The sequence below is a fragment of the Macaca mulatta genome, chromosome 6, assembly GCF_049350105.2.
Source record: "Macaca mulatta isolate MMU2019108-1 chromosome 6, T2T-MMU8v2.0, whole genome shotgun sequence".
In the NCBI taxonomy this organism is placed as follows: domain Eukaryota; kingdom Metazoa; phylum Chordata; class Mammalia; order Primates; family Cercopithecidae; genus Macaca; species Macaca mulatta.
In genome coordinates, this window is record NC_133411.1 from 165210975 (window position 1) to 165231755 (window position 20781).

Consider the following 20781-nt stretch of genomic DNA (forward strand, 5'->3'; position numbering starts at 1 on the left):
TATTACATAAAGTTAAAGCAGCAGAAAACTAGCCACTCAAATACTTTATTCTAGAACTCACACTAGATGGGAGAGTACCACTTCGCTTTTAGGTTAGAGAAAAGGTTTGGCTTTTGCTCCATTAAAAAAAAACCAAAATGTATTTATAGGCAGTCATAAACGCTTTACACAGATTATCTCACTGAATCCTTAACAATTCTGTCGATAGATTCTATTATTGTTCCCATTTCACAGATGAGGAAACAGATCGAGAGAGGTTAAGCAAGCTGACCAGGGTTTATAGCCAGTAAGATGCAGAGCTATGATTAGACCCAGGCTATCTGATTAGAAGGCTAGATGATATCACCTTCCCAAATTATGCTGCAGTAGAGAAAGCACACAGAAAAAGAGAGCACCAATCCCATTTCCAGCTTCAGCCCTGGTATTAACTGTCTTTCAAACACTGCACAAGTCATCTCATTTGTCTGGGCCTCTAATTCCCTCTGTAAAATGAAGGGTAGAAACAATTTGGATTGGATGATCTCTGGAGTGTCTTCCAACTCCAAAGATCTGATTCTGTAATTGCATCTTGGCCTTAGATGTGCACACACACCTCCCCACACTGCCCCCCCACCCCACTGCTTCCTGAGGTGAAAATCTAATCCTGCTGAAAGCACCCACTGTAATTTGATGCTAAACTCAAGACCCCTGAATCCTATTACTTACAACATCCCCTCAAGAACATACAACACTTAAACTCTGGCAAGCCAGTTCTTTAGAATAAGTTGCCAATGGGATGTGATTTTTGGAAGTAAAATGTTAATAGCAAAACAGAAAAAAGAAACAGTTCAAAACAAATGTTCCTGTCTCTTTAAATCACCTCTTTTCTATAATGTTACCTTGACAACTTAGTCTGGCTCTTTAGATATGGGGGTTTTTCAGTGTGGGAGAAGAGGGGTGTCCTCCTCCTGTTTTGAGGTTGCATGGAAAGGGAAAATGTCAAAGGCAGAGCACCAAATCCAACAGAATGTACACAGGGCATCATGAGGGAGTGTCATCCAGAAATACTCACAGGTGCACAGAATTAGGACGCATTCTGATTCAAAGTACATTCTTTTCTATTTTCCATAACCATAACACACATTGCAACAGCCTATAAAATGTTACATTTTTGGACCAGCACTTTTACAGAGCAGAGAGCAACAAAAGTGCCTGAAAAATAATTGCATTATTTTTAGTTGCTGTAGCAAAAGATGTACATATCAGGTTGAGGGGACAGCTCCGAAGAACTGTACCAGTGTGGAAATGCTAAAAATATTGCTCCCCCTCCAGCAATTGAAATTTTGAGCAAAGACTTAGGAAGCGGCAGGTAGGGAGAACAAATTAGAATTTACATCTCTCAGCTGTAATAAGCTTGTTATCAGGACTGGCAAGAGCTCAGGGGGCTGACAGGGGTCAGCTGGGGACTCAAGGGTAAGGAGTAAGTGAAAAAGGAGCAGTGTTGAGCAGAAGAAAGAGAGGACTTATCTCCAGTATCTAGCACTACAGAGCAGAGGCTGTGTGGAGAATGGCTGAAAAATCAGAATTGGTTGTAGAAGCAGTTTTCTTTCTGGTTGTGAGTATGAGCCCGGCAGACACCGTGAGCGCTGTTGCAGGGGAGTGAGCCGGTGCTTGACACATGTGTTTCCCATTGATAACTGGAGACAGCCCAGTAGCTGTGAGTCGGTCTGACAAAGTCATACTGAAGTACAGAGTACGGTTTCAAAGCAGACAGAAAAAGAACGGGAATGCTGTTCAGGAAATTCTTCAGGCATGGGCAGGGACTTGGCTGCAGTTCTGCAGTTGGAAAATCTGACTGGGGCAGCTTCTGAGCACAGGCTGGGCCTGCTCACACTCAGCGGGCCGAGTGGCCACCTCCTTCAGAGCTGCTCAGCACGCCCTGGGATCACGGGCGGTTTTCATCGGCCGGTTTGTGAAACGGACAAGAGAGGTAGGGTACTGTTCAGTTCTTGCGTTTGCACGCGTCTGTTCACTTTCTAAGCTGTCTGCCTGCTATGTTTGCAGCCACTCCGAGTTTTTAGTGTGTGCATGTGTGTGTGTGTGAATTAGCAAGTTAGAACTCGGTCATGTAAACAATTGGCGTGGGGCTCCAATCTGTGCGTTTCCCCCTTTAAGGTCTGATTTTCGGCAGGGCAGATACTTTTTTTGAAAGTTAGGATTTAGCTGGCAACATTATTGTGTAAAGAGAAGTATGTGAATTCCTTATGTTGTCACCCTGCTCCAACCATCTGTAACTTTTCCTTTCTGCGTGGAAGGGCCGTTCACTGGCAAGGAAGATAATTTTAGATGAAACTGTGTGCTTTGCTTCACAAGAGTTTTAACGGGGAGGTTTTTTTTGTTTTTTGTTTTTTGTTTTTTTTTTTACATAGCAGAAAATGGCTCTCATTTAGGAGGGAATCAGAGTTTGAAGTTTCTAGGTTGGATGACACTTTCAGAGTGTCGAAACAGATATGTGTGTATGGATTTCTAAAATCTTTTCTATAGGAGTTTGACTGTCATTATCTGGGATTTGACTGTCAGTGATATATTTGCCTAGAAGTATGCTGGATCAACGTTTGTAATTCTGTTTCTATAATCATTTCTAATTTTCTCACTTGAAGTAATTTGCAGTTTTACTCTCAAAAACATTTCTGTATTTTAGGAAACATAGATAATAAAAAAGTAACAGAAAATGGCAGTTTACTCAAAATACTTCTTAAAGGACAGAGACATAATGGTGTGAATTTTATTTCATTGATTGCTTGGTCTTATTTTGCACCTTACTGAAAAAGAGCTTTTTATAAAAATCAAAGTTTTGAAAATTTTCAGCACAACAGGGGTCTCAGTTTTCTTCCTCAGTTTTGGTGCTTCCTTATCAACTCTTGCAATACAGACATTCTGTCATTGGAAAGCTATACCTTGTTTTAAGTACAGCATTTAGCAAACACACAATACAATGTCATTGCATTTGAGAGACTGGTTCGGCCCAAAGCCAAGCTAAACCTTACAACTGCTTTACGATTACTAGCGCAGCAATCTGTGACAACATTGGTTTTTTCCGAAGGGGGCTTGGCGAAGAGTCTAGTTGGGGAGATGGACGAATGAATGGAATCTTGGATACTTCTTGAGTAGCTAAGGAGTGACTAGACCTCTTAGGGTAGATCTCTGTGACAACAGGTGTGCATTTACTTGTGTCTTACAATCTTTAAACAAGTAGCTAATAGAAGAGCCTGAGGTTAATGCTGAAAGAAAAGTGGAGAGCCAGCGTTTCTCATTGCTTCCTCTGCATAGGACCTAGAATGAGAAGGCACACATTCTGTCCTATTGGTAGAAGGTCAGGATTTTCAGCCAGCAATTTTCTTTTTTCTTCCACAGTGTTGTACTTGGAGGAGGGAACTGGGACAGGACTGGCAGCAGGATATCTTTATTCTAAGAGATGGCTCATGAACATTTTCTTTTATTAATTTCATGTTTGTATTGGGGTGGTGTGGGGAGGGTTTGGGGACTTTGAGGAAAGGAAGGGGGTGTAGTTAGAAGTCAGGATGGACTGTGACCTTATTTTTTTTCTCCTAAAGTGCCTAATGAGTGAGAAAAATGCCAAGACAGATTAGGAACTGCCATGAACCACAGCCAAGCCCACTGCCAATGAAAAAGGGAGCCTTCCATGAGCTCGGGTGTCATACTCCTCTATATTTAGCGTGCATCAAGCATTGAGCAGAAGAGGCGTGAAATAGCAACTCCAGGTTGCAGGATTATAAAGAGCAGTGCCTGAAACTTGGTAGAAACTCTATAGTTTCTCTCTTTTTTAGAAGTAAAGTAGGGAAAAGTCAAGCTCCCTTTGACATCTGAAGAGAAAAAGTAAGCAGCAGAAGGGAGAAGGATACAGAGGAAGAAATCCAGGGCAGAGGTGGAGGCAGTGAAGGGCGAGGAATGGCCACACCACAAACTGGGCAGTGAGAGTGCAGGGAGGAGCCCTCGGCACAGGAATGAAACACACATATTAGAAACAGCCAAAGCCACCAGGCACTGATTTGTTGGACTGAAAGTGTGCAGATACTCGGTGGCCTTGGTGAAGAGAATTGTTTTAGCCACTTCACCACAGGAGACTGCATGGTCAGCCTGCCCTGCCTTCTGGAAGTAATCAGAAAGCACATTTTGTAAGAATGGCATTGCCTGAGGGTTCAGATTTCCTAGGCAAGGAGGGGGCAGGCTCTTAAGGCCTTATTTTTAACCCATATTTGTTCCTTGCAGAGACATTACTGCCGGGAGTGTTGAGTGAAGGGACCAGGTGGAGATGGTGAGTAATTCCCGGGAGCAAAGCTTGTTCAAGGCCCTGCCCATGGTCATTTTCTTATTAACATAAACTTTCGAAAGAGAGAACAAAGTGTTATATATGCCTTATCCTGGTGAAGACATGTCTTTAATTTTACTTTTTTATTTTAAAAAATCTCCAGGCCGGGCACAGTGACTCATGCCTGTAATCCCAGAACTTTGGGAGGCCGAGGCGGGTGGATCACGAGGTCAGGAGATCGAGACCATCCTGGCTAATGTGGTGAAACCCCATCTATACTAAAAATACCAAAAATTAGCCGGACGTGATGGCGGGCACCTGTAGTCCCAGCTACTCGGGAGGCTGAGGCAGGAGAAAGGCGTGAACCCAGGAGGCGGAGCTTGCAGGAGCCGAGATGGCACCACTGCACTCTAGCCTGGGTGACAGAGCAAGACTCCATCTCAAAAAAAACTCCAAGGGCACATACTACATTGTTGATTGTACATGTGTTGAGCTTCCCAAATCCAAAAATCTGAACTCTGAAGCGTTCCAAAATTTAAAATTTTTTGAGCACTGACATGGTGCTCAAAGGCATTATTTATTGGAACATTTCAGATTTTGGATTTTCAGATTTGGAATGTTCAATTGTAAGTATAATGCAAATATTCCAAAATCCAAAAAATCTGAAGTCAGAAACACTTCTGGTTTCAAGCATCTTGGATAGTTTCCTAAGCCACGTCTGAGGAACGTGCTGGTACTAGGAGCAGAAGTGGGGTTGAGAGAGGGAGGAAAGGTAGAGGTGGTCAGAAATCTTAGCTCAGGTTTGGCTCCATTCATCTTCAGATCTCAGATTTCCCATCTGTAAGATGATCTGATACCTCTGAATTGTTTTCTGTTTTCACAACCTATGATTTTTGTAATTCTGAGGCTCTTCCTTTTCTTTAAGAATAACTCTTAGTCTGTCTCCCTTAAGGGTGGGCATCTTGAGTCATTTCACCCATTTCTCCAACTTTTGCTGCTCTCTTTCTTTACTCTTCTCTGAACATATTTCAGTGAGCCTTCTCCTGACAAAAACTATGGCTCATTGAACTCAACTTAGTCATCTGAACAATGCACACCCATGGTGAGGACTTCACACATCTGTTAACCAAAAAGGAAGAGGGTGATTGTAGGGAGGGGAAGCACAGCAAGAAAGAAAAAAAAAACGGAAGGGGGTATCATCTTGCTGTGGAAGAAAAGTGGTTATATTGTGAACTGAGCTCAGGGTCTGCCTCAAACGCAGACTGGGGTCCTGGCTGTGTGGCCGTAGGCAAGTTACATCATCTCCAAAATGTGTCCCGATTTTCTAATGTCTAAAATAGACATGACAGTAGTATCTGCCTCATAGTGTGTTGTGAGATTGTACAGATAATGCACTTAGCATTGTCCTTTGCACACAGTAAGCACTTAAATATGTCAAATATATTAATACATATAGTTAAGATGAACTGAGATAGCACCAGGCAAATCGACAAAGAGTGAAGAAGGTAGATCGAGGTAAAAATGAAGAGTTCAGACAATCAACAAAGGAGAGGATGTTTTACTCTGAATTGTCTGGGTTACTTTTCCTATGTTGCCCAAATTTCTCTAGAGATTCCACATTTCCCTTTGTTTCACTTTTCTTGCCACACAGAAAGGTCTTCATTATTGTTTCAAATTCCTGTTGCAGAGTGTGAACTGCCTCATATAAAGGAAACGGTGTAAGCTGTAGCCTCTGACCTGCCTCTCAGACAGGTCTGTAGGACTGGGGAGGAGCATGTCACCATGGTTCACTTAGTGTATAAATCCTGTGAGATTGGTTTGCTCAGAAAGCTTTGTTGGAGGTTGTATTAATGGAGCTCAGGATGTGTAGGAGGATATGGATGCAATCACTTTATTCTTCTTTTTCCCTGATAAAGCAATGGCACCTATTAGAGCAAGAACAATTCCCTGATAAAAACTATATTGCCAGGGATTAGAAACTCCCTCCTTGCTCAGACCACTTTTCCTTGCCAGTGTGATAGTATCAGACTGTCTTGTGAGCACCTTGACTTCCAAATAATATATTGTGAATGCCTGGAAACCCTGCTGTTACTTGCTGGAGTTGACTTATTCAGCCACCAAAACGATTCTTTGAGTTCAGAGTAAATAAATATCAGGGTAAGCTCCTCTCTCTAAACGAATCACTCGACAAGATCTTGTACTAACCCTCATTGGGGTTGTGGTATTGGCACTGCGTATTCAATGAAAGAAGATTGCTCCAGGGTAAGGACAGCGAGGAACAGAGCCACACTGTGTTCCTTTCATTCCTATTGTTACCTATGGTTGACTTCTCTTCTCTCTCGTGTTCTATAATCTTTCTAGCCCTTTCCCTCTATTTCTTTATTGGATTCCATTCACCCTCGCAAGTTTCTTTTTGTTATTTGTTCAGTGTGTGTTTACCAAAGTACTTATCTGCTTCCCTCAGGGGTCAGGAATATTGATAATAGGCCAGTGTCTGGACAGCATAATTTTTACCAGGTAATGAGAAAGATTAACTCCTAACATTGGCTGAGACCTTCAAAAGTTTGTGTCCCCACCCCTCATCTCGGATGTTTCCAGGCTGCTGATCCAAACAGCAGGTCATAAGCCAGCAACCCAAAGACTTGGACTGTGGGTACGTTTTGACTCACCAAGTGTTTTTTTGTTTGTTTGTTTGTTTGTTTTAATTGACTTAGTTACCAAACATTTAAACATCCTAAGATATCATGATGTCAATCTTCTAGAAAAAGCTGAAGATGACAGGCATTCCCTGTGCAATTTCTTGGGCACAGTGGCTGGTGGGCTGTGGTCAGCTCCTGTTCTTTTGAGAGGGCATATGCCCACCTCATTCATTGACCCCACCATCTGACCTGTACATGTTTACATTTGTCTGCTCTATTTTTCTAAGTAGAGTTTCTCAACTGATCCAAAGAAAGTAGACAGTGATTTGAGTGACCGTGTTCTCTGTTTTCTCAAGGGTGGTGTATATTCTAGATGCATGGGAGAGAAGTTAGGGCATAATTAAGTTGTGGCTTCATTCTCTCAGAGAACACTATTGAGATGGTCTAAGTCTGTGTTGAGCAGAGTTGCAGGAGGACAGTATGGTGGCCGAGAATCCAGGCCTCAAAGTTAGAACCACCTCATCGGATTATAGCTAAGACTGAAAACATTAAATGTGATAGAAATCAGAGCAGTCACCGCCTCTGGGGATGGGAATTGATTAAGAGGAGGAACAAAGGAATTTTCTCGGGTGATAGAAACATTCCCTCTCCTGTTTGAATATTGTTCCCAAAGATGTTCAGATTTATAAAACTCATTGGGTTATATAGCTAATATCTGTTTATTTTACTAGAAGTAAACTATACCTCAATAGACATACATACGTATATACATATCTACATGAAAGCATGCAGGTGCTTAGAAAAATGCATGCTGTTTAGCTATTTTTATCATGCTTGTTTCCAGAAACTTTGATTAAAAAAACAAACAAAGAAACAAAAAAAAAACCAAAAACATGAAATGACCAAAAATGAGATGAGCATTTCCTTTCAGACCACAGGTTTCATTGCAAGCATTTGAGAGCACAGGTAATAGCTAAAGATTCTTGCCAAACATAATTGTCAAGGGAGAATCTACTGGATCAATTCTAATTTTATGAAACTGTTGAATCACTATAGAAGGATGTGCCTAATTTGTTATAACTGCTTTTCGTGATGCTGTAAAAATGTATAGGTTTTAGAGACATATCAAGCATGGTTTATGACCTGGGACACAACACCTGTACTTAGAGTAACTTGCACTCTGGCTGGAATACAGTAGTCACTCAATAGGTATTCAATAATGTGTCTTAAAATCAATATCTGTATTGAGAAATTCTAGCTAATACGGTCACAAAAATATTGTTTTCATTAGTAATCACATTGTTATAATCAATTATTCACATCTATCTAGAAGCATTGAATATAAGAAATGAACCAACAGATTTTCCAGCCAAACGCTCTGGGTTCAAATGCTTGCTATGCCTTTAACAAGCAAAGAGATTTGGGGTAGATTACTTAACCACTCTTTCTCATTGGCTCAACTGTAAAATAGAAATGATCGTAAGGCAAGTACTAATTATATCTCTGTGAGGATTAAATACATGTAGAACAATGACTAGTACATAGTACCATTATACAAGTGTTTGTCATTTATGTGTGCTTTCTTTATGTTAAAAAAGTGATTTTTTTTTTTTTTTTTTTTTTTTTTTTTTTTGCAATTTGTCTCTAAGTATTGCTCAAAAAATCTGTGTGTAGATGGTTGGTGAAAGTAATGTGAAACCAGGAGTTCAAGCAGAAAAGACAGAAACCTGGAATTTCAGTTTTCATTGGTTTTCAGTTTAGCTGACTTTAGTTTTGTTACTGCCTTACTCTGTGACCTTGATTAAGTCACTTCACCTCCCTGAACCTTGTTTTACCATCTGTTAAATAAGGATTTGGATTTTATATAGTCCATGTTCCCTTTAGGCCTTGTGTGTCACTCTCTGATCTCAAGTGTTTGAGTCATGTTCATTATTATTTTATTACACAGGTTGGTCCCCAAGTCACAGAAGAGCTATAGTAGCTTGACTTCTATTGTCATTATCTGGTTCTGGTGGGAATCATCCATGGGGTTTTAGAAAGCACTGACCTTGTACAACACCAAGTAGCTGGTTTGCTGAGAGAATCTCCCACTACTATTAAGAAAGCTAACCATAGAAGTGACCATGATGGGGTAGACATAGCATCCTTTCCATATGAAAATGGCATCATTATATCTGTGATCAGATGTTTGAGATTATTTTTTCTGCCTAAGGGCATTCAGTTCACATATTCTTTTCTGGTCCTCACCTTGCAACATCAAGGACCAGGCTAGTTTTATGTAGAGCCAAACCTTCAACAATTCTTGCAATGCCTTCAAGTCTTTGTTCAACTATAGCCTTTTCCATGAGGTCAACCTTTCCTATGCTTTTAAATATTGAGCCTGCTGTATTCCCCAACCCCTGGTACTGCTGGTCTATTTTTTGTGTGTCTTTTTTTTTTTTTTTTTTTTTTTAGGAGGTGGGACTTTTCCTCATAGCATTCATCTCCTTGTGACATAAGTATAATATTCTCTGGTGTTTATGTTTGTTTTCTGTCTCCCCATCACTACCTCTTTCCACCGCTATGAGATCAGAACTCTTTGTTCTTGCTCATTGATGTATCCCAGATGCCTTGAACAGCATCAGGGGAGGAACTGAAGGACAGTACATATTTGCAGGTAGTGGCAGTGTTTCAAATGCATTTCACACTGAATATGCATCTATGGTAATTCTAAATACGTTACTTTGTATTCAGGAAAAGTTAAGTCTTTGCTTCAGCCTATGAGTAATGGAGAGAAAACCGGGCCTCAGTTTAAGTTCAGACCCTAACCAACTTACTAGCTAGGGGTCTTTGAGAATACTCTTGCATTCCTTAGGACCTTAGTTTCTTCATTTATGAAATAGTTTTAATTATATTGATCTCCCATAGTGTTGCAGGAATGTATGCACTTGTGTATCTGCTAATTCCTGGTAGAAATATGCATGTGTGTTTCACAAGTATATCTGCCTGAAAGCACCTCAACTAGTACCTCATACATCTGCATCATCTAGATCATGATGGAAATCATGATGTTCATAATGATGCTGAAATATCTTTTGGTTCATCAGAGATAAATATTTTAAACTTAAATACAAGGTATATTACAATTTGTGTGGCACTTTGATAATATTTATTTAAAAACTGTACATACACACTTTGACCTGGCAATCTGGTTTCTCAGGACTTGTCTGAGAGGTGTATTTGGACCTTTGTGAAATGTGTATGCTCTATGTCTATGGCTTTCAATAATACTTATATCCTAGAGTCTTAAAGATTCATGTCCCGAAGCCCAGTCTTCCTTCCCCTTGAAGTCCAAATTCGTTTCCAAGTGCCATCGTAGTGATCTTGTTTATCTGTCTCCTTATCACTACCTCTTCCATCTCTTTGGAATCTCATGTGCCTTCAACATTGACACACCTGTCTCTTCCCCCATCATTCCCCTGCACACTCCATCCCCCTTCTGCCCTCCAAGCCTTTTATCCTCATGTTGTTCCCCATGGGTTACCCTTGTGCAACTGGCTGGTTATGCTGAAACCTTGGGGTTCTCCTTGAGTGCTGTCCTTTTTGACGCCTCTTGTCTCAAGCCACAGAGAATTCTATTAGCTCTGCTTTCCCACAAGATTCCAAAGACGGCAACTCCCCACCTTCTCACCCACCTGTCTGCAGGCCTGGGCCACTGTCACCTCTCTGAAGACGATTGCAGTAGTCACGGGCCCCTGTTCTCTACACTTCATTCTCGCTCCTACAGCCCCTTCCCTAGAGAACACTAGAGTGATCCTGAAGTGAAAATCTGATCATGCCATTTCCATGCCTAGGTTCTGCAGTGGTTACTGTTGCTTTCTGTATCATACCTGAGGTTTTTACTGTGGCTCTAAGCTTCCACTTCTTTCCCCTTCTGCCTGTGCCCAGGATTATTTTCAAACATCCTCCTCCGGTCCACTCTGATCTAGCCACACTGTCGTCCTCACCTGCCTAGCGAGCTCCTGCCTCAGGGCCTTTGCACTTGCTGGTCCAGTTTCCTCCGACTGAAATGTTTCCCCAGACATCCTCATGCTTTACTCTCTTGCTTCTTCTTGTTTCGTTCTCAGATCTCTCTGGGATGGACAGGATTTCCCCAACCATCCCTTAAACAGGAGTTCCTTAACACCTCAGCACTGTTCCCTTCTGCTGCTTTCTATGTTTTCTTCACAAGACTGATTTCCAAGAACAAGTAGAAAAAGTCACATGTTCATTATGATAGGTAACAAAAAATGACTGGCAACAACCTCACTGTTTGTCTCTGAGCTGGTTAAGTTAAATATCATAGATTCATACCATTTAAAACAGTGTTTTTTTTTTTTAATTTTATGTTTTTATGGGACTATCACTTAGTTAAGTGGACCAAGTTAGATTTAGAACATTATGTAAAATATGCTCTTGTTTGTGTAAAAAAATATATATAAACGTGTGCATGCACTGAACATCTATATTGAATAAAGCCTGAATATGTATTAAACATTTCTATAAGGACAAGAAATAAGTTGATAATACTGGTTGCCTCAATGCAGGGAGGCTGAAGGTATGAATGAGAGAATTGTTTAACTGCATGTTCTTTGATTCTTTTAAATACATGCACTTGTTGAATTTGTGAGGTATTACATATTTTAGCTAAGAATTGGAATGTATAACTATTAAGTTAATCTGAATATTTGTATAAAAAGAAACTGCCATTCCGCCATTCCCGGGCTAGTTCACATAAATAGGTGCTTGCTTTTCTGGATGAATTTTGTAAGAAATGTTGTTACCTCAAAACTAAAAGTGATGAATTTGTTACCATTGTCTAAATTGTGCCAAACATTTGTGATCCAAGACTAATGCCTGATGTGGATGACCGAATAAAAAACCTTGAAAGCAAATAGTTTTAAATCAGAGACCTAAAAACTCATATGGCTAATGGATGACTATTTCTGTACCAGGATGATCCAAAATGACTCAGATTCCACAACAAACTCTGGAAACCGTAATGAGTCTTTGAGGGAACCTATGCCTACTATTTATATAAACTGGTTATAATTTCATAGTTACATAATTCATGTTTACTTTTAAATTCACCAAATTTTAACCTGTAGCATCACCAAAAAAAATAAAAACTTACTTGATTTGTATCACTTGTCTTATTCTTAAATTAGATAATGTAGCCATCAGTCTTGCTGTATTTTTCTCTACTCTTTGTTAGAACCTGGGAGGTGCCCCACCTCTTTCTACAAACTCACCTCTCACCCTCTCCTCTGAGCTCATTCAATCCAACTCTTGAGCTTGAGTTCTTCAGGCCATAGTGCTTGCTCTGTCTTCTGCTGAAAGCTTGCCTCCACCCCCAGGTATCATCTTAATTGTCTCCTTATCAGAATGACCTTCCATAACCAGAGTGAGTCACCTTCTATTCTCTCTTACAGGTACCTCTTTGTTTCTTCCTAGCACCTGACTTTAGTTCTAGGGGTTTCATTATTGTCCATTATTGTTTATTGTCCATCTCTCCTTAAAATATGAGCTTGATGAAAGCACATCTTTTGGAAGGCCTCTATCTCTAGGACCTACTGACGTATATAGTAGATATCAAAATACATAAATATTTTACTGTTGAAAAACAGATTGGGATTGGAATTTTTTTTTTTGAAGGTCAACTCTGTACTTGGCCATGTCTTTCCCTGACAGTGCATAACTGAACAGAGAACTGCACTTGTAGCACCCACCCCCATAAATTCCTTTATGGAACAAGAGATTATGAAGCCTTGTTCCATAATGTTGGACAAGCAGAGTCGAACATTAGTAAAATGCCTGCCAGTGCCCCTTCTTGTTCTCAGCTCTGCTTTATAGTAGAGTTGATCATGGCCCATACAATTTTACAGGCCCAAAAGAAAGATCATTAGGAAACTTGATGGCATTGATGTGTTTTTAGGAAGTTTACTGGGTTTTTTGTTGTTGTTGTTTGTTTGTTTACAAATCATCCCTGAAAACATAATGCATTTTTGCACAGCAAATGGGTAATGTAGATACTGTAACTATTTCCAGGGGGCAAAAAAGGAAAACATTTGTTGTTCTCCTGAAGAAGAGCCCTGTGGGAACAAAGATGCAAACAAAAAGTGACCACTTCAATAGTGTTAGACTAGAGTATGTGCTTAGCCTCACAAAGCGGACCAGTGGTGGATGCTCCTGCCCCCACGACCCTTTTTCATCCCTATATCTTCTCGATGACCTGTAAGAGGAACAATAATAGATTTTCACGGTAGCCATTTGAGTCTTACCAAGTATAGGAAGGAAAGTCAGCATGGTATAAAATTAATACCACTTGAGTCTGATCAGAGCAGTTTCTTTGTTAAGATATTAAAGACTTGTGGAAGATGTCAGACTCATCACTTTGAAGCTCATGTAGCTTCCTTGATTAGATGGACAATGGCTAGGTCCAGGTATCACGTAGGCTGGGCCTGGTTCAAAGATCTCTGTGACAACTTCACAGTGGGTGAGATTTGTATAAAGGTAGGAGGCTCCTCAGACTGGTGTTGAGCCCTGATGAGGCTACTGGAGATGGCTGTATAGTCATCACAGAGTCACTGAGGTGTTGGTGGTGGCTGAAGTGGTAGAAGTTACACAGGGCCACACAGCCTCGAAGGAGGTTCTTCACAAGCCCAAGTCCGAGTCAACCCTTGAGATTGCTACGTTAAATTAATATCAAGCCTTGACTCTGTAATGCTATGCAATCCCAGGTAGGAACATTTGAATGCCTGAGACCGTGAGGTTACAGCTCTCCAAAGTATGCTTTAGTAATATGACCATTCAGAATGACCTTCTTGGGAAACTGTGCGTCTAAAATATTTGACAACTATTTAATTAATGATTGTGGGCAGTTATATTATATAACATTGTCTTGTCTTTTGGTAGTTTCTTCCTATCCAATGGTAAAACAACAGGAAGTTTTACTGTATTCATTCTTTGGGAAATATAATCCTCTTACATTTTGTGTGCAAGAAACAGATGATCCTTAAGTCAAATGGATTTGTTTATAAACAGGTCAGCACTGAAAATAGCCTTATGAAGGAGTAATGCTTTGGATTTAAGTCTGCTTAGCATTAGTATAATTGTATGTGTCTTTGGAAAAACGAAGCGGTATAAGTTTTTACTTCTTCTGATATAACTATTTATTGATTACTAGAGAATACACTTTACTGTTTAATGTTGGCTTGATTTTTATTCATTTATTCATTGAACAAATGTACATTCATTCATTCACTGAACAAATGTATTTGGCTAAAAAATACATTTGCTTTATTTCCTTTAAAACAAACATGACAATAAGGTGAATCACACAAATATTTGGATTTCACAGTTCAGATAAAGTTTATCTTTATACTGTAGTGTACTATTGTGCAATAGCATTATATCTAAAAATACACACCATAACTTAAAAATACCTTACTGCTAAAAACAACTGGGATAAGAAAAAGCTAAAAATATTAGAATACAAACAAGTTAACAACATGAATATGTACTTATAATGAGAAAGGAAATTAAATTATTAATTTTTAAAAGACATCACAAAATCAGGAAGGATAATATTGCTAATTAACTGCTTCATATACTTTTTCTGTACTTTTTGGTTGTATAGCCTTTAATTGTCTCTTCATATGACAATTATATGCCATTGTTACTTTCTGTATAGACAATGGAAAGATAATTATTTTTATGGCAATTTTGACAAAACTTTCAAAATATTGGTGGTTGTAATGTAGAATATATACAACTTTATGCAGAGATATACATGGTATACATAACCTACAAACCCAAGTATTCTGGTTAATTTTATTTTCCATAATTCCCATGCAAAATAAAACACATATGGAACATTTATGATTATGCCAAATTCAATATATTCTTGACAGATCATTTGTTTTGATGAGGCATCAATGACAGTTGAATTCTACATTTGAAATTTTACATATCTGATGATTATCAAATATACTTTTGACTAGCTTCTGTCTTTTCTACTACCCATGTATTTCTGGTGCTGGCCATTGTAGGTCATGTTTACATTGCATCGTGTCCTTTGGTCCTGTTCCTTCATGTCACCATGCTTGGTGAATTGGAGCTATGGGTGGAAGGAATTTTCCTAGAAGACATTCCTACACCAGGAGAGCTAGCAGTAATGTACCTCTACTGGGAAGTACTGCAAACCATGTAAATATATTCTGCATTCAAACTATATGAACCACTAAGCCAGCTTCTTCTTAGATCTCCAAAATGCATGCAAATCCTCCAGAGCTAACACGAGGGGAAGCCAGAGTAGAAAAAGATAGAGTTTAGCGAATTGCAATTAAAACATCTTTTAAAATTTAATATCTTTAAACAATTTTCTATCTTTTAAAATTTTTAACTTAAATTGTATGACCATTGTCATGTTTTACTGGGGCCTCTCCTGGGGCCTTCAAAGGCCTGGGGCCTGCCCGAGTGAGGAATTAAAATTTTCACTTCAATTCCCTGGACAGTAAATTTGTTCCAGGAAGGAATAAGAAGAATGATAGATTGGAGATTGTCATTCGTCTTTGTTTTTATCTTTCAACATGTTTTAATTTTTGATTAGAAAAATGAATGTACTCAGCATGTCTAAATGTCCCTTTCTATGCAGGATTCTTTATAACAGATGTATCCATTACCGTATGTTTGCATGGAAAGGCCTCCTATTATAATTCTTTGTAGAAAAGTGTTCATCCCCTTCACTGTTTCTTTCTTATGTATTTTAATGAGTTGGAGACTGGAGTATTCTGTTTCATGGGACTCATTAAAGGGGGTGTGGTAGAGATGACATGCAATAAGTCACTATACCATGCAGCAAAAGATCCAAGTTATAATCCCTGCTCAGCTTCTAATTTGCTGTATGACTTGAAAGGGAGCTGCTTCCTCCGGGTCTTGAGTTTCACAGCTGGTCAATTTTGTGTTGGACAAAATTAGTAGTTCCCAGGAACAAAGGATTCTGCAGAGATGCCTCAAGGGTAACCAGACCCTGCTTTAAGCAGAGGAACTCTGCTTTTATTTTTTTTATTTTTTTATTTTTTTTGCTATTTTACACACTAGAGTTTCTTTCAAGACTTTGTCTTACAATGATTACCCTATGAAAAATTGAAAGCCATTTTTTAGATGTCCCAAATGTTTAGAATCTCCTGGGAGATTTTTCACAATGTTTCACCCTGAGCTCCAGATTCTGATAATGGAGCTCAAAATCTGTACCATATTTGTTCAGTTTCTTTTGAGTTTTGATGCATAATTAGGGTTGAGTGGCATTATTCTAGACCAATGGCATGCAATCCTGTCTACTCTTAGAATTACCTGGGGAAGCTTTAATAAATACTGATGCCTGGGTGCTACCTCTGTGATTGTTACTTAACCTGAGTACAGATGTGTGTTTTTTAAATTTTATTTACTTATTTATTTTTTGAGACAAAGTCTTCACTCTGTTGCCCAGGCTGGAGTGCAGCGGTACAATCTTGGCTCACTGCAACCTCTGCCTCCCAGGTTGAAGCAATTCTCCCTGCCTCAGCCTCCTGAGTAGCTGGGATTTCAGGTGCCTGCCACCATGCCCAGCTAATTTTTGTATTTTTAGTAGAAACGGAGTTTTACCATGTTGGCCAGGCTGGTCTCAAACTCCTGACCTCAAGCGATCTTCCTGCCTTGGCCTCTCAAAATGCTGGGATTACAGGTATGAGCCACCGTGCCCAGCTGAGTACAAATGTTTTTAACAGCTCCATCAGTAACTCTGATGTATGTCCAGGGCTGAGAACCCTTAGTCAAAAAATCACTGCATTCTGCCAAGTTCTACCAGTATATGTACAAAAACAAGAAATCACAAGCATGCTATCTATACCTCCATCCTCTTATAAACATTTATTGAACATGTCGTTTCCATTTTATAACTATGTTTATGTAATGACACCATCGGTTGGGTTGAATGACAGAGAAAAGTCAACTGGCATAGTAGCAATATCACCAGCTTCTGCACACTTATTTGTAAAGAATTTCTCACTGTTTCTCTTGCCTATGAGAATTCCAGATTATTGTTCAAGACCTCACCCTGCCACAAATCCGTTAGCCCTGAACAAGCAGGTTAACTTCTCTAATCCTAATTTGGCTTATTCACAATTAGTTGATAAATATCAAAGGAAATTGCACACGAGATTCTAAGATTCTGTGATCATTTTCTTATTTCACAGAATATGATTTGATGGAAAATAAAAATCTAATTTCCTTCAGGCTTATAAAGCATTCTTTTCACTTTTATTTGATCTTCATGTTTAAAAAGGCCAGTGATTGATGACTGTGTTGTGTTCCCATCTCCTTATAACACATCCCTGATCTGCAGAGGAATTATCAGAAGCTGAGATTTAAAAGTGAGATCCTCTTACACCACAAAGCTCACTGCCTGGCTGAGAACCCAGTGCTTTGGGAGCCTGAAGTGAAAATTTGCAAGTATACAAACAAGAACCTGCCCATGGTATTTAGCTTGAACCTTTATATACCCCCAGACAGCAGCAGAGCTAGTAGCAGATGGGAAATCATTCATTGGGTCAGCATTTATGCATTCTGTTTTCCATTCAATCATTCCACACAAATATTCCAACATGTACTCATACTAGGTACTGATTTCGGCGCTAGGGTATGTGTTTCGAAAGAGACAGATGCCGTGTAGGCCTTCATGGAGCATTTTAGTTAGCTAGCCATAAGGAAGAATTCACTCAGTTTTTCAAATGGAATTCCACTGATGCCTAACGGCCATGAGTTCTCTATGGGATTTTTAGATTTTATGTGTCCATTTTAATGATTATCTAAAAACCAAAAAATAATCATATTCTGAACCATCTGGAAGATATCCTAATAACCAAGGATGTGATTTTAGCGCCCTCATTTTGGTTTTCATTATGGCCACTTTGGCACCACATATTACTAGTTTATTACTATTGGCTGAGAAGAAAATAAATGGAGTAGGTCTTATTTGTAGGGAATGCAGTGTGTTTACATGACAGCCAAATGTAGTAAAAATAAGGGCTGTACCATTATCTGAATGGAAATAGGCAGTGGGTTATCACATGGCTTATGACAGAGTAGAGATGCTGTGCTCAGGAGACCTTGTGCCAGAGCCCTTGGTACCACATTTATGTGGTTTAGTTTAAGGCAAATCATCCCTTATAGTACTTTGTTATTTTCCAGTTTGAGTGATAGGTATTTTCTAGCTTCATTTATATTTAATTTTAAATTTTGTTTTGGTTTTAGAATTGGATAGAAGTGATATGTTTATCTACATTTGTGTTGGCACTTAATTAGTAATTCTAGGATAAAGATAATTTGTGTCAACAGCAGGGACTTGGGAAATCTTCCTTATTCTAAAGGGCATCAACATATTACTTTATAATATATTGACAAATATTTTTCTAATTTCTCTCTCTCTACTGTGCTTAGCATTTAACTAGTTCATCCTCTCATTAGCCTATGAACTAATGTTCACATTGTACTTGACTTTGACCCTCCTTTATGCTTCTTAAATAAGTTGCATAATGATTAGAATTGCCTACCTCAAAAAGACTACTAACTCAGTGGATAGTTAGGTATTTACTAGACTATCACTTGTTGAAGATTCCCAAATCAAGTGGGATTCCAGCTGTGTGTCTGCAAGGACCCCTTTTAAATTGGAAATAGAGGAGCAGTCAAAGCTGCCACTGTTGCCACTGACTGGCAATACAGAATGATTGCATTTGAAATTTCTTAACCCCCCAAATAAACTGCCTGAATAATATTTTTATATTACTAAGGTGGACTGCTGGGGTTACCTTATTTTCTTCAGTCATTCTAAATTTTTCCTTCAGTTTGGTAGGTCTTTGAGCATCTCCACCACAAAGATGTTGGAATTCTGAGTTGGAATTTGGAAAACGGCCTCCTAGGAGTCCCTTTCTGCCCAGTATGTGTGTGGCTGTGGCTGTATCAGTGCACATCAGAAGTCATGGCTGTGTTAAATGAGAAGCCTCAAGCTAGCATCCAGAGAAGCCACTTCTGTCCAGAGGAAACAGATTTTTAGAGTTGTCGGAGGGTGTAAATGTAGATAGCAGCCAGCCATATCTCTTCATCAGTTGATTTTTTTTCCTTTATTTTTTTTCTCTTCTCTCAGCAGTTTAACGTGAGTGCTTCTCTCTCGCCTCATTTATTTCAGATGCCTCAGGAACAGTACACTCACCACCGGAGCACCATGCCCGGCTCCGAGGGGCCACAGGTGTACAAGGTGGGGATTTACGGCTGGCGGAAACGATGCCTGTATTTCTTTGTCCTGCTCCTCATGATTTTAATACTGGTGAACTTGGCCATGACCATCTGGATTCTCAAAGTCATGAACTTCACAATTGTAAGTAAAACCATCTAGGTTTGTTTAGCTCTCTTTGGGGAGGGGAAACTTGGGGCAAGATGATGAAGGAATGTGGAAAAATGATGTTATTATAGTAGGACTCAAAAGATCTGTAACCTCGTGTTTTGGTGAAAGAGCATTTCTGTTCAGATCTAATATGGGTATTGATTTCTATCTAATCTCAATTCTTCAGGGACTAGTAATCCAACTTAGAGATATTTCCCTCCTTTAGAATCTCCTGTGTGTTATCCCTCCATTTTAATAACAGTTTCTGTAGCCTATAGCTTTCAAGCATTTTGATTAAATAATAAAGAAATAGAGAATATATTCAAAGTATTAAGTTTTCACCAATTGTAGTGATTATAAAAGGTTTTTTGAAGTGGAGAGTTGAAACATTTGAGTAAAATTATACTGTGAGCATTATCTATCTAAAAATTTTAACTATTTATGCTTAATTATCCATCACTCTGGTTAGTTATGAATATCCTCAATTTTTCGGAGAATGATCCTCTTTGCCACTGGTCTGGGCAAGACAGAAATTAGAGGAATGTAGCTGTGGTTCATTTTTTTTTTTTTTTAAAGAATTGAGGTGTCTTCAGTAAAACACTTGCTATTGGTGTTTGGGGTCCCTGTACGGACTGGACATTTACTGTTGTAGTTCAAATGAAAAGAAAATCCTGGAAAAATGACTTTTGGAGTTATTTAGAGGTTTTATACCTAGAAATTCTGATCTATACTAGCAATGTAAGTAGTCTAACTCATTAATGAGGAAGTACTGGGCAGCAGTCTGCTGTATTGAGCATAAAATTTCCTTTCTTGTTCTGATGTCAAAAGTAAGTAATTTAGATTGGCAATAAAAATAACTCCCAGGTCAGGCACATTGGCTCACGCCTAAATTCTAGCACTTTGGGAGACTGAGTCAGGAGGATCACTTGAGGCCAGGAGTTCAAGATCAGTCTGGGAAACATAGCAAGACCTCATCTTTGCAACCAAGCAACAAATAACAAACCAGAAAACAAACCACATCACAAACAAATAGGAAAACCCTCTTGTTTGATAAATAAACATGACCTTTACAAAGTAACAGTAAAGTTTTCATGTGACAATCCCAAATATCATAGTGGATATTTGCATTTTCTAAATTACAAAATTCATTTTGATCCTTGACAACCTATGCATAGTCACACTTTCTTGCCTTTGCTCATACATTTTCTTCTGTTTAGAGTGCTTTTCTCTGTCTTCCCTGTCCGGTAAAACTTGTCTTGATACTCCTATGGTTCCATTTATGTATCTCTTATTATATTTACCACTCCAGATAATAATTTTTACATGTATTTCCCAGACAAACTGAACTTTGAGAAAGGCAAAGGCTGCGTCTTTTCTGTGTGTGGCTTTGTCCATCA

The 20781-nt window shown here is 39.1% G+C and overlaps 1 protein-coding gene across 2 annotated transcripts in view; it reads left to right on the forward strand.

The window, feature by feature from the left end:
• The first annotated feature begins 1426 nt into the window (after nt 1-1426).
• The window catches only part of SGCD (sarcoglycan delta), a 420259-nt gene continuing 400904 nt past the window's right edge, over nt 1427-20781 (forward strand). The window contains exons 1-3 of one of the 2 annotated variants that reach the window (XM_001113209.5): nt 1427-1969; nt 4270-4315; nt 19190-19378. In XM_001113209.5, the coding sequence (XP_001113209.4) occupies nt 4313-4315; nt 19190-19378 (192 nt within the window). In that variant the 5' untranslated portion in view covers nt 1427-1969; nt 4270-4312. The remainder of the gene's footprint in view (nt 1970-4269; nt 4316-19189; nt 19379-20781) is intronic. The other variant, XM_015141314.3, reaches the window with a different exon arrangement.